The sequence below is a fragment of the Pogona vitticeps genome, chromosome 7 (assembly GCF_051106095.1).
Source record: "Pogona vitticeps strain Pit_001003342236 chromosome 7, PviZW2.1, whole genome shotgun sequence".
Taxonomy (NCBI): domain Eukaryota; kingdom Metazoa; phylum Chordata; class Lepidosauria; order Squamata; family Agamidae; genus Pogona; species Pogona vitticeps.
Window position 1 is genome coordinate 7790753 of NC_135789.1, and position 13789 is coordinate 7804541.

The window sequence follows — 13789 nt, forward strand, 5'->3', positions numbered from 1 at the left end:
GTCGAGAATAGCTGAACAACATCATCCACCGTTGCCTGGGTAGATCATTAAGAAGCAAGGGCAGAAACAGGTGCTTCTCTCTTCTGGACCTGGATGAGTCCCACTTTGCAATCTTCTAAAGAGAAGGTGTTTTTTTTTAAAAAAATCTCTCTCTATGTAGTCGCAATCAGAACACAGTTGTAGCGCAAATGAAACTCCCCATAATGCAAAGCTAGGTAGAGCGAGGTGAGTTCTCTGAGAACATCTGCAGTTTACATCAGAAATGGGAATGAGGAGGCTGATGGAATTTTTTTCCAAAAATTTTGATCCCAATTGAGAGTGGGGATACATCTGAAAAATTGGCTCAGGGCCACGATTTCACGAAGACACCAGTTCTACATGACGGGCATTTTTCAGATGGTGATGCTGTAGGATGTGTTTTTTTTAAATGTTCTTTACATTATTTAACATATCTGTTAAGCCACTGGGGAAGTTGATTTTGCCTTTGGGGTTTGGTAGTAACTGGTAGGTGGAGGACTCGACCCTGTTTTGGTTTTCCATCTAAATCCAAGACCAATGTTGTGGATCAAAATTAATGGCTGAAATCCTGTTGTTTTATTGTGCAAGCTGGCAATTAATGTATCCCTGCTCAAACTCCTGAGCCAGTAAGAACATGTAGAATGCCAGCAGAGACTCATTAATTGCCAGTCAGCAGCCAGCAAATATTATGCTGCTTACCTTCTGTTTGCGTGCATAACAAAGTAAGAGGATTTCAGTCTTGTAATAACTGAAACTAATTGAGCCATAAATCCTGTAGAACAAGATCATTGTGCTTCTGATCTCTTAGAAGATGAACCCAGTGAACAGAAATCACATTTATTAGCCTAGATCAGACTTCTTATAAAGACTCCAGTTTGTGGTTTTGAAGATCAGGAAAGTGGGACATAAATTTTAAAAATCGACTTGATACCACATGATGATGATTATTTGAGGCACAGGGGTGGGAGCTGGCACTCACAGTGTGCATCTCACCACAAATCCATTGTTGTGTAGACAAGCGGCAAGCGGTGGCTGCAACTCACTCTGAGTATGCATGAAAATTTGAAAAGGTGTCACAAGTATTACTGTTGTGAAGTGCTCCGGGATTCAACCCTGCCTGGTGCCATTATCCCAGCACACAAACCATACAATGCACATCCTTTATGCAAGGGCACCATCTAGTGTCTTGTCTTCTCCTGTGGCTGCACGCAAATATTCTTCTAAGGCAGTGGCAGGTTGAGTGCTTGTACAAGTTCTGTAATCTGGTGTGTAGTACAATGGTGTCAGCATGCATGCCACCTTCAGGCACATGGGCAGTACTGGGGCCTTTTTTACTTCATCTTTTTATAGATCCATGGTGTCAGGGGACACATGTCCCCACTTGGACCAAGGCTGTGTCTACATAATTTGGAGAAGCAGTCACAATGCGACAATTACACAACCTAGCATTTCTCCCTGCTTTCCTTGGTCTCTTTTCTTCCTTCCAGAGCATAGAGAACCTGCTGTGTTATTCACTTTTACTCAGAAATCATCATCATCATCATCATCTTAGAACTGCAGAACTGGAAGGGACCCTATGGATCGTTGAGTTGTTGTTGTTCAGTAATTTTAAGCAATGTTGTGAGCTTTAATCACGTTGTATTTCAATGAATTACCAAGTCACCTTCTTAGCAGTTTGAGGGCCAAGTCAACTTAACAATCAAGTGTTAACTCCTTGGAATTAGAGGAAGGCATGACAAAAAATTGTGCAAAATGAGTGAATGCCAAGAAGAGTACACAAAATGGCCCCACACAAGCCTACGAACTCTGGATATCGGGAGGAAACCGCCACAAAAGAGATGCATTGACTGATGTGTTTTTTTTTTAAAAAAGAAATAAAGGCCAAAAAACAAATAAACAAACAATACATTATGGCTTTTGGAGCGGGGGGGGGGGGAACCAAGAGAAAATAACTAGAGGAAGAAGTAGAAAAAGGGAAGGGAAACTCAGATTTCGGTGACTCAGCCAAACTCAATCTTCCCTGCCCCCTTCAGCTCTTCCTTTTTCCTTCCATCAGGCTTGCAACTGAAAAGAGAGAATTTTCCCCAAGTATCTGGTGGAGGTTTCTCACAAGGAGGTAAGTGACCCTTCTCGTCCAAGGATTTAACTTGCTTCTGCCTTACTTTTATTTTACTAGTCAGCCTTACCAGTCACTGTTTCTGTTCACATAGCACACAGTGTAGCTTAACAATGCTGTGTGTGTATAGACATCCTCAAGTCAATTCTGGTGATGATCCTTTTCAGGTTTTTGCAAGTAGAGAGTACAGAGAAGTGGTTCCCTGATCCCTTCTTCTGGGGGTGCCCTGGGACCGTGCAGCTGGCCCAAGGCCACCCAGGCTGGCTCTTCTGAGATGCACAGAGGGGGGAATCGAACTCTCAACTTCTGGCCCCATAGATCTAACTCACGGAGTGTACAGTCAGCTGTGTATAAGCATGCATCAGACAAATCCAGCTTTTTAGCACTCTTTAAAAAAAAATACTGTAACTCTTGCTAGGGCTGGATTAACTAGTGATTAATTTTCGCTTTTAGACCTTGCAATATGGATATTTGGGTTGCCATTGTAGCCTCACCTTGTTGTCATTTCCTCTCAGTTCAAATCTGACCCTCTCCTCTACTGCCCATGAAATAGCTTGCTTCGTTTTGCTCTCAATCTTTGCAACTTCAGTGTCTTGATTTCTCGGCCCTGAAGGTCCCCCTGATTCATTTCTCTCCAACCCTAACTTGCTTTCAGTTCTAGCGGCCAGTAGACCTGGGATTTTGAGGAGCCTCTGTGCCCATAATTCAGTGAGAACCTCCCAGGCTAAATTACGGGAGCAAAAGTGCTTTTATTCCCAACATCCCATCCTTAGTGACAGTCTAAGTGGACTCTTTGCACAAAAGCATGCGCTAAAACATAATACTTAGGCTTTAAAGTGCCACGCCATCTTTGTTTGCTTTTGTTTTGTGTTGTGTTTCTTGTTGAAAGGCTTTGCATGGACTAACTTTTAAAAAAAGAGCTATTTCTATCAACCTTTTTTAAAAACTGGAGACATTAGGAAGATCTCCCACATGCAAAGCATCTGGTGTCTTGTTGCATTACCAGATAACTCTCATTGGGTTGCTACAGGATGTGCGAAATCCTTTTTTCATCCTCTCTTTGGATGGAGGAATTAAGTCTGCCAAGGAAGAAGGAGCTCTGGAGAGACTCCGAGATGAGGACAAAGACTTTCATGGTGTTCTGTCTTGACGTCAACAGAGGCAACATGGGGATCCAAGTCTGGTTGGCAGCTTGTGTGCTGGTTCTGGTCCTGGAGACTGCGAACCCTCAGCAAAGCGTATGTCAAGCACCCAACGGGAGAGACGGACACCCGGGGGCTCCGGGCCGTGACGGGAGACCAGGACAGAAGGGTGACGTTGGTGAACCAGGTAGGTCTCTGGTATTGGAGAGCACAGTGAAAAAGTGAAAAAAAGGCAATACCTTAGTTTGAGGGCTGGGGGGAACAGTTTATGGACCCTGGGAATGGAGAGGGCTGTCTTTTATAGAGAACAAAGCTGGTCCGAGGTACTTCCTACCAGAGGAAGAAGAATGGGTAGTGCACGAGACAGCATCCCCTCCTCATTCCATTATTTGGAACATTTATGAAAATTAAGAGTAATACTAATAAGAGAAGTAGCAGCAACAACCCTAACTGTTGCTGTGTTTATTTATTTTTTTCATGCTAAATCCTAATGTTGGGTTGCCTCTCACCCGTTGAATCAGTGGCTTACATTCCACAGCTAGTCACACCCAGAGTGGGCCCACAACATCAACGGCCTTGCAACCGGTTGCTAGTTGCAGCTAGGGGTGACCCACGGCTGAATGCTAAGCCAACTCTTCCTATTTTTGATGGGACTCAGTGGGTCCACTCTAGTTTCAAGCAGCAGTTGGAGGTGAGCCAACGGGATGTACACAGACGTTGGCTTGTTGTCGTAGGCCATCCAGTTGCTTCTGACGTAGGGCAACTCCATGAATGAGCACTCTTCAAAATGTCTTCTCCTCAATAGCCCTGCTCAGCTCCTTCTTTTCCTGCTGCCTTCCACCTTTCTCAGGATGCTGGCTCACCCTTTAGTTGGTCAGAATCAGCAACTGGATTTCCATGCCTCTGGTTTTAGGGTCTGTTTGGAGAACTGTCCTGAAAGCTTCTTCCATGGTGGCACCACCAATGGAGAACCTTGGTGGCACCTTAGAGGTGGATCACTTTCATTTAACCTAGGTTGACAGCGTCTTCTGACTGGATGCAATTAACACGCACCCTTCTCTCCTTTCATTCAAGGGATGGCTGCCAGGAGCACAGGGGTACGGGGAGCCAAAGGTGATCCGGGGGACCCCGGCCCACCTGGCAACCCAGGGAACCAAGGCTACAGAGGCCCAGATGGTCCTCCAGGCCCTCCAGGGGAACCAGGAAATAAAGGTGTCAAGGGACAATCCAGCAACATTGCAGAGCAGCCCCGAACGGCTTTCTCGGCAACGCGGAAGAGTCCCGGACCCACCCCGAATCCCAACGTCGTAGTCTTTGACCACATCATCACCAACCAAGACAACCGCTACAGCACACAGACGGGCGAATTCACCTGCAGGCACCCAGGCTACTACTACTTTGCCTTCCAGGTGGTCTCCAGCGGGAACCTGTGCCTCCGACTCATGCACAGAGACGCCACCGTGGCCACCTTCTGCGATGAGAACCAGCAAAACAACTTCCAGGTGAACTCAGGAGGCAGCGTCCTGAAGCTGGCCGAAGGGGAACGCGTCTGGCTGGAGAGCGATCCCAAGTCCGGGAACGGCAACATTTACGAGGGCCCCGAAGTGGACAGCGTGTTCAGTGGCTTTTTGCTTTTTCCATCCATAGCCTGAGCAGCTGCGAGGAAGAGATGAGACCCCTGTCTAAATATCCCTTGCCTATCACTTCTTGCTACCATTCCTTCTATGGACATCTCCCGTCTCCTAGGCTAAAACTTCCCCTGCCTTCTACATCAGTTCAATTCCGGCACTAAATAAATGCTTACCATTTGAAAACTGTGTTCTTCCCTGTTTACTGTGTGTAAACCAATCTAAATAATATAAAAATTCCATGCTGTCAAGCCAGTTCTGATTTATATGATGCTTTTCAGGGTTTTCTAGGTAGAGAAGACTCAGAAGTAGTTTCCTCTTCCCTTCTTCTGTGGGGGATCCCTGGGACTGTGCAGCTGGCCCAAGGCCACCCAGGTTGGCTCTACGTACAAGTGGCCCAGTGGGGGGAACTGAACTCCCAACCTCTGGCTACACAGCCAAAGACCTAAACCATTGAGCCAACTATTGGGATGCTGATAATATAAAAAAATAATTTACTTAAATAGCAAGGAAGGGAAGAAACAACGGAAAGAACCCCGTGATACCTTAGAGGGGATGACTCACAGTCCTATCCGTGTTCATGTAATGTTTGTTTAACCTGATGCTGCTAATTGTGGCTAACTCAGGAGGTGTCGGTGTGTGTCTCCCTTTTGCATATGATCATGTGCCCAGCTGAGCAACCAACACATGCACCTCATCAATTAGCTGCAATTGCCCACACCATGACGCGAACTTTATATGAATCCCAACAGCCTTCCAGCTAAAAGATTTATTTGAAAATATTTGTGCACTTTTATTGACTTCCTTGGGCACTTGCAGGGTATCTTTTGCTGCTGGATTTTATTCACATGTGAAGATGAGCAAAGAATTGGGGGGGGCATCATAGGAAGGTAAATGGTAGAGATATTGATCAGTGTTTCTGCCATGGGTGTTTAAAAATACCTGGCGAACAGTGAAAATGATGTCCCAGCATAGATCAGCAAGTGAACACTGGTTAGGGGACAAAAAGTTTGAGTCTAACCCATGAAGCAGAGATATGCATACAAGGACTGGAAGACAATCCAGACAGCCTGTAATAGATGAGCTGGTTAATCTATGGTCTGAAATCCTAGTCATGTTTGCATAGGGTTTACATAACTTGCTGGAGCTAATTGTGGCTCATTGATGAGATGCTGGGACACAGTTATGCAACCTTTATGTGAATCCCAATAGGATTCTGGCCATGAAGTGTGATTTAAAAGCCTTTATCCCTGTTCAGGCCAAAGAAGATGAAGATGAACTTAAGGGTTGCATTTAGAGGTGTTTACATTTGGTGGAGGATTTCCTACCTCAGGAGGCTTTGAGTCCTCTTTCCCTCCTCCTTCCTGCATTTCTGGAAGAAGTAGCACTAAGAGCAATGGGGAAAAGTGTTCTTTACACGCAAGAAAGCAGAGTGAGGCGTATGTATCCCTAGAAACTGGATGGAACAATTTCTCCAAGGAGCGAGAAATTTCTTCAACAGTTTCCTAAGTATGTGTGTGTAGGGGGGAATAAAAATAGCAAAGATTATTTGCATGTTTATCCCCTACTCTTTATGTTCTTTGCATCTGATGCTATTGGAAGTTGCAGAATCCCACATCCAGCATGGCAACCATGGAAACTGTGGTCCAAAAAAAGTAACTTTCCTTAGCTCTGCATGGAAGCCAGCGTGACCTGCTCCACCCACATTGTTTTTGGAGGCTGTTGTGCTCCCTTGCTCTCTGTGAATTACAAAATGGTGGCCATCCTCTTTTTGTGCTCAGCAGCACAACAGTGGCACACTAAGTGATCTTGAAATCATTAAAGTACTGATGTTCTTATTTGAATTTTAAAGATCTGGCCGTTTCTCCCTTTACCCACCTTGTTTGATAGCCCTACTTGACTAAGCAAGATCATAAGATCCTCCATCACATCCCTTAGAAGAGTGGTTCACAACCTTGGGCAACCCAGGTGCTCTTGGACTAAAACTCCCAGAAGCCTTCACCACTAATTGTGCTGGCCAAGATTTCTGGGAGATGCAGTCCAAGAACACCTGAGTTACCCAAGGTTGAGAATCAGAGCCTTAGAGCAATGGTTCCCAACTTTGGGTCCCCAGATGATCTTGGACTAAATCTGCTAGAAGCCTTCACCACTAGCTCTGCTGGCTAAGACTTCTGGGAGTTGTAGTCCAAGAACATCCGGGGATCCGAGGTTGGGAACCACTGCCTTAAAATGTAGGGTACATATTACCCAGTCAAATTGCTATGCCTTCCTCTACATAATTTTCCAACTACAGTTCCCAGAATCCCCTCCAGCCTGCCTGGCCACTGTGAATTGTAGTCCAAGCTTGCAAAGTTTTCCCCAGTGTTGCATAGATTTCCTTTCTCTCTGCCTCAACCCATCCCAGTCAGTTTCAGTCTGTCTCAGTGGCAAAGCTGGTTGGGGGAATCCTGGGATTTGTAGTCCCCAAATAAGATCTTTTTTTCAAAAATTCAGGCAGTGTCTTTCTTCCAAAAGAATTGCAGCAATCTTGATGTTTCTGGAGGCTGAATCTACTTACTGTTGCTGAGTGCTGACTTCTGATAACAAAGTGGGACCTCTTGGGCTATGCAAGGAATGTATGCTTGCATCCCATCATCTCCAGATTACTTCTGCACATGTAGGGATCACTTTTGTTGTCTTCAGTAGGCATACTTGGGTGCAATGAGATATAGGGTGTGTCTTTGCACAACCACTGAGAAAGCCCCACTTCTCATGGAATGGAGCACCATGGAAGTGGAACAAGGTTGTAAGATTTGAGCCTTGGGTCACCGCCATCTCCTCAATGTGGTTCTCAAACCAACCCTGTGAGGTAGGCCAGAGTGAGAGAGCCATGAGTTGCCTAAAGTTACTCAGTGAGTTGAATGGTTGCATAAAGATTAGAACCCAAGCCTTTGCAGTCCTGAGAAACTTTTGAATTACTTCCAAGTCCAGGGAGAAAGAATCATGATTGCCAAAAATAAGGGTGGTTAAAAATGCATGGGACGGAGAGCTGAAAGATGAACAGTATAGAGACAGGAAAGGGGAAGGGCCAGTTCTTGGTTCTCGCAGGCCACCAACTTCCCTGTTGTGAAGCACAATTTTGCAAGCACGAGCTTGCCCTGGCCCCGTGCTGAGCTGGCCTTCAGGGTCCCTTGCAGCTCCACATTGTCTCCTTGCTGAAAGAGTCCAGCTGATTCCTCAAGAGGTAAGGAGGTTCACCAGAGAGGTTGATTGTGGCTCTGATTTTATATAGTTTCAAAAATGCTGCTATCTCAGGGAAAGGCATTTGGTGCGGGGAGGTTTAGGAGATCAAGATAGAGATGATGTGATTCAAAAAAGGCTCCTGTTTTGAGTGGTTACAAATGGGCTTGAATCGTTGCAAAAACGTTTGGAATGGTGATATGAAGGCTCAGTAGGGGGGCATAGAAAAAAAAGGGGTGGCATTTCCCCTGCTTATCACCTAACAATCAGGGAGGCGAGGTTTCTCCACAGTTCTTTTTGATCCCCTCTTCCTGACCCTCACAGCACTATTCTAGAAGTTGGGGCAAAACTCTGCATTACAGGTAGACCATCATTGGAAGAAGAATTTCCTTATATGTTGAAAACCTCTCATTGTTACAATAGCAGCTGTCACATAATTTGCAAAATAGCTTGTTATGTTTTATGATTGCTTGTGGAGGGGGATAAGTACAAGGTTTGCAAGCATTCTCAGACACAAAAATAATCTACCTGTCTCTAGAACACCGGTATGAATTTTCATCTTCTCATGCCAAGTTATCTGTAACATGTGATTTCGCCCCAAGATGTTTAGGGAGATGGTTCTACAGCCCTCAATCAGACTCCCCCCACCCCCCGGAGTTTGGATGGACAAGCTAGCCATAGCCCTAGACATACCGATCATAAGTGTTTTCCTTCACAAAAGAAAAGTCAGCCTTATCAAATCTTCCTCAAATAAGAAACATTGAAAACTGCTAATACACAGGGGGAAGACATTGCATGGCTGAGTTTGATTCTTTGTAAACTTCATGCTGTAGAAATATAAAGGAAAGAACAGAGACTTCTTATAAGGACTTAGCCGAGGGAGTTTGGGGTGTGAGGGCTGTTATAGTAAAACTAGGCTGAAGTTTCCCTCAGAGGCTACCTTTTCTTCTCTTTCCTTATCTCCACAGATAAAAAAAGATGGACGTGGGTTCCAGAATGTTCCCGAGTTGGGGGTTTGTCGTTCTTTTCCTGATTCTGGCTGACGTATCTTCAGGCGTTGATCCTCCGCACTATTGCTATGGGACTCCAGGTCTCCCCGGGGTCCCGGGGTCTCCGGGCATGGATGGCAGAGATGGCCAGAAAGGCTCCAAAGGAGAGCCAGGTATGTAACCAGCTCATGGTGGGAATCCCCTCATCCCCAAAAAATACTTTCTCCAGTTTAGCAGATAGGACTACCTGCTATTGCATTGGGTTGGAGGTCCGCCATTTTGTTTGGCATGAGATCCGCCATTTTGTTTAGGGCATGGAAGAACAAAGCTTTTGGACTTCCACATCCTGAGACCATGGCTGCTGTTGCTTGGAGTAATAAGCAAGTAGACATAATCATAGCAGTTATTCATTATTGCTCTCTCAGCTCAGTTTAATTGAACTAACCAGTTTTTTTCCTGATACTCAGCCCAAATCTGGCTTCCTTTAACTTGAGCCCATTGTTGTGTGCCCTGCACTCTGGGACGGTTGAGAACAGATCCTGCCCCTCCTCTGTAGGACAGTCTTTCAAGGATTTGAAAAATTCTATCCCATGTCTTTGTCTTTTTGTTTTGTTTTGTTGTTTCGTTGGATTTTGAATGATGTACTGGATTTCAGCAGTGGATTAGGAGTCAAATTTGGCAGAGTGAGGCCACCATGTCTCAGATGCAAAATTCTGAGGTGTTAATGCTTCTCCTCCTGCTCCTTTCCCTAGAAAAAGTAGGATACGGTTCAGAATTACCAAGAAAGAAAGAAAGAAAGAAAGAAAGAAAGAAAGAAAGAAAGAAAGAAAGAAAGAAAGAAAGAAAGAAAGAAAGAAAGAAAGAAAGAAAGAAAGACCCTCCACCTTTTTTTTTTTTTTGAGAAGTTTGGCATCTCTGTTTACCCCTTCTCTGCCCTCAATAGTACCTCAGAATGATGCCAGCTCTGTGGAGGAGTGAAAATGGCGGCTAGGCTGCCAATATATATCTGCTGGCTGCTGTTATCTCTAGAAAAGAAACAGACAAATCCACAGGTTTATTAAGGAAGAAAGAAGCTCTGATGCGACTTTCTCAGGGGGAGTCAAAACCCTGTTGCAGAATTTATTATCTCCCGGAGAAATTTAGTGACCATGTGTAGAATTTCAAGGGGTGGCTTAGGTGGAATAGCTATAAACCAATATGTTCCCTCACCTCTTTCTGCCCCCCCTTTAATTATTATGCAACTGATGCTGGACATTATGGGATGGCACCATGGCCACCCACCCAGAACTGGCCCACACTTGATGAGCTTTTAGGAAGATTCCTAGATCATGGACAATCTGATCAAGTCTTGGGGCTCTTCTAGGGAGCTCCCTCAGAACATGGCTTGGTCATCTTTAGGTCAGCTCCTTTTTGGCCACCACCACCTATATTTGTTTTGAGGGAGGGCAGATCATTCTTGAATGGAGAGAGAGAGACGGAGAACCCATACCCTCTCTCTTGGGGTATCAAATCTAGGAGAATTTCAACTCCTCTGAGCGGCAAGGACAGATCTGGAGGCCTTTCCACCTAATTATTCTCCAGCCCATCCTTTTGTTATCTCTTGGTAGTTTTCCACGGCTTTCAAGCATTCCTTTTGACCGATGATACGTGGAGCACAAGGTGGTGATCCCCAGATTAATGGAGAGGTGGGACCCACAGCTCATCCTTCAATGTTGTGATGATCCCTTCTTCTCAGAGTTCATTTGGGGGGAAGTCCCTTTTCCAAAGTCTGCTTCTCTTCTTCATCCTTCCTTTTCTTTGAACTGTCCTACCTTGCAGGGATCCCAGCCCTTTCTGGCAATCAAGCTCTCAAGGGCGAGAGAGGATCTCCTGGTTTGCCCGGGAAGACTGGCCCGAGAGGGCCTTCCGGACCTCCGGGAGAGCCCGGTCCGAAGGGAGAAGATGGTGAGCCAGGAGAACTGGGTGGCTACAAGCGGAGTCATCAATCCGCCTTTACGGTCATGCGGCAGACGGCTGAGTATCCTGAGAAGGACGTCCCCGTGATCTTCAACAAAGCCATCGCCAACACGAACCAAGACTATGACGTCAGGACCGGCAAGTTCACCTGTCGTATCCCCGGCCTCTACTACTTCGTCTATCACACGTCCCAGACCGCCAACCTCTGCATCAACTTGTATCTGAACCAGGATAAAGTGACCGGTTTCTGTGACCACATGTCCAACACCAAGCAAGTCAGCTCAGGCGGCATCTTGCTCAGGGTGGAAAGGGGCCACCAGGTATGGCTGGCAGCCAATGACTACAACGGCATGGTGGGGATCGGTGGATCAGATAGTGTCTTCTCGGGCTTCCTGCTCTTCCCAGATTAGAGAGTGGGTTTCAATGGGTTCATCAGAACGTTGAGTACAGCTTCTCTGCAAGTATTCAAGCTGCTCTTATTTGGTCTTATATAGCCCGATGGCTCTCATGCTTTTTCACCCTTGCTCCACAAATATTTTCATGGGGGGAAAATGAAAATATTTCAAAAAAAAAAAATCTTAATAAAACTGTTCTTTGCTCTTTCTCCTTGTTCGTTATTGCATTTTTACAGTCTTTCCATCGTAAATGACAAAAAAGAAGAACATGATTAAAATTAAGGGCACACACAGACTTCCTGATCCTATTCGAAGTTTAGGGACTTTTAAATAGATCTTCATTTGGTCTATCTAAGGCAGTGGTTCCCAACCTTGGGTCCCCAGATGTTCTTGGACTACAACTCCCAAAATTCTGGCTAGCATAAGTCATGGTGAAGGTTTCTGGGAGTTTTAGTCCAAGAACATTTGGGGACTCAAGGTTGGGAATCCCTGCTCTGGACCAGTTATTTTCAAACCAGAGTCCCCAGATGTTCTTGGACTGGAATTCCCAAAAGCCTTCACCTTTCGGGGAGTTGTAATCCAAGAACATCTGGGGATCCTAGTTTGGGAACCACTGGTCTAGAGGGACACATGCCCCCATGTGACTCCATAGGATGCTAACCAGCTTGAAATTCTCTTCTGGACTTGTACTGGAATGGCAAAAGAGCTGTAATTTTTTGAAGGTTTTGCACGAACATATGAGGAACTTAAGAGATATAAGCGAATTTAAACAGAAGACTAGTTTTGAGACGGTTAACTTCATGGGGTTGCAAAACCAGTCTCCTTTAAAATATGCTTCTAAAACAAAAAGGAAAAGGGAACCAGTTTATGCTATTTGTATCTTCTCCAACTCAATTTGTGGCCTGGACACAAACCGATTTGTAAATTTGCTTCACTCCTCTTTGGAAACTAACTGTAGGCCTTCTCGATCCAGACCTCACACAAATGGGTCCAGATCCGACCAAGTGAGCTCATAATTTGAGATTTCTCCTGAGCCGCTGCCATCCTGATTAAAGCAGAAATGCGAAAAATATAAATACAGACGAATCCAAAGTCCACAGAAATACGTATACTAAAAACCATTAAACAGTCAGAGGTATTAAAATTTCATCTAAAAAATTTGCATTCTCCACCTCCTTGGAACCACTTTTTCTGAAAATCCAACGTGGCTAAAATATAAATAAATGCAAATGTCATTATGAGCAAACATAAATCAAATAAAACAGGGCCAGCCATTGTGTTTTTCTTGCTTTGCTATTACAGTGACCTGGGAGTAAATCAGTAAAGGGTATACTTGTGTGTTTATGGTGGCCCTGTAGGGAAAATTTTAGAATCCTAGAAACATGGAGTTGGAAGGCACCTTGAAGGCCATCAAGTCCAACCCCCTTGCTCAATGCAGGAATCCAAATAAAAATAGGGGTGGTTATTTTTCTCTGGAGCGTTCACCATCTCTTGAGGTCATTGGTTCTGTTGTCACACTGCTCTAGCAGTTAAGATGTTTTTCCTGATATTCAACTGAAATCTGGTTTCCTGTAACTTGAGCCCATTACTACATGTCCTGCACTCTGGGATGATCGAGAACATATCCTGCCCTTCCATTGTAGGACAGCCTTTCAAGTCTTTGAAAAGGGCTGTCTTATCTCCCCTCAGCCTTATTTTCTCAAGGCTAAACATGCCCAGTTCTTCTAGTCTTTCCTCCTAGGAATTGGTTTCCTGTCCTCTGATCCTCCTTGTTGCCCTCCTCTGAACTTGCTCCAGTTTGTTGGCATCCTTCTTAAAGTATGGTGTCCACCCCTGCATTTTGAGATCCTTCAGGGCTGAGAAATCAAGGCAGGGTTTTTTTGGGGGGGGGGAATTAACCAAGGGGTAATTTTGAAAAATAGCCATAATTTGGACTTACACCACGGCAAGTCATGGCAGTCTGGGCTTTTTGATATTCTTTTCATTGATGATGCCAAGGTATAGAGATGGTTTCTTAGGGCAAATGATCAACCGCTTTGCCTGGGATCTACCTTCTCCCTGAGCACAGGTAATTGGGTCCCCTTGCGCTGAACTGCTGAGTGTGTGAAAGAAAATAGTAGAAAGAATGCAAGTGAATAAGGGAACTGTCCAGCATTTAGATGAGGCAAAACGGAAATCATGGCAGGTCAGACCTTTTCTAACTTGGGATCAGGGTGATATTCCTCCCTTTCTGCTCTTGAACTAATTTATGGAGAAAATAAATAAAGAGTGAGAGAGTGTTCATGGAAAAAACTGCATCCATGTTTACATGGTTGTATGCATGAGA

General features: G+C 44.9%; 2 protein-coding genes across 2 annotated transcripts; both read left to right on the forward strand.

Annotated features, from left to right (window-relative positions):
- Positions 1-1978: 1978 nt before the first annotated feature.
- On the forward strand, positions 1979-5090 carry C1QA (complement C1q A chain). Its single transcript, XM_020812380.3, has 3 exons — positions 1979-2134; positions 3294-3463; positions 4351-5090. Exons 2-3 carry the CDS (start codon positions 3301-3303, stop codon positions 4926-4928), a joined length of 741 nt encoding a protein of 246 aa, XP_020668039.3. The 5' UTR covers positions 1979-2134; positions 3294-3300; the 3' UTR covers positions 4929-5090.
- A 2877-nt stretch (positions 5091-7967) lies between these two features.
- On the forward strand, positions 7968-11671 carry C1QC (complement C1q C chain). Its single transcript, XM_020812383.3, has 3 exons — positions 7968-8127; positions 9092-9285; positions 10931-11671. The coding sequence occupies exons 2-3, from the start codon at positions 9102-9104 to the stop codon at positions 11476-11478; spliced, it is 732 nt and encodes a 243-aa protein (XP_020668042.3). The 5' UTR covers positions 7968-8127; positions 9092-9101; the 3' UTR covers positions 11479-11671.
- The last annotated feature ends 2118 nt before the right edge of the window (positions 11672-13789 follow it).

Bases quoted from the DNA above. Each gene is read 5' to 3' on its own strand.
- C1QA (XM_020812380.3), top strand. From the start codon at position 3,301: ATGGGGATCCAAGTCTGGTTGGCAGCTTGTGTGCTGGTTCTGGTCCTG. The intron at 3,464-4,350 runs GTAGGTCTCTGG...CTTTCATTCAAG, and splicing joins GGGTGACGTTGGTGAACCAG to GGATGGCTGCCAGGAGCACA.
- C1QC (XM_020812383.3), top strand. From the start codon at position 9,102: ATGGACGTGGGTTCCAGAATGTTCCCGAGTTGGGGGTTTGTCGTTCTT. The intron at 9,286-10,930 runs GTATGTAACCAG...CCTACCTTGCAG, and splicing joins AGGCTCCAAAGGAGAGCCAG to GGATCCCAGCCCTTTCTGGC.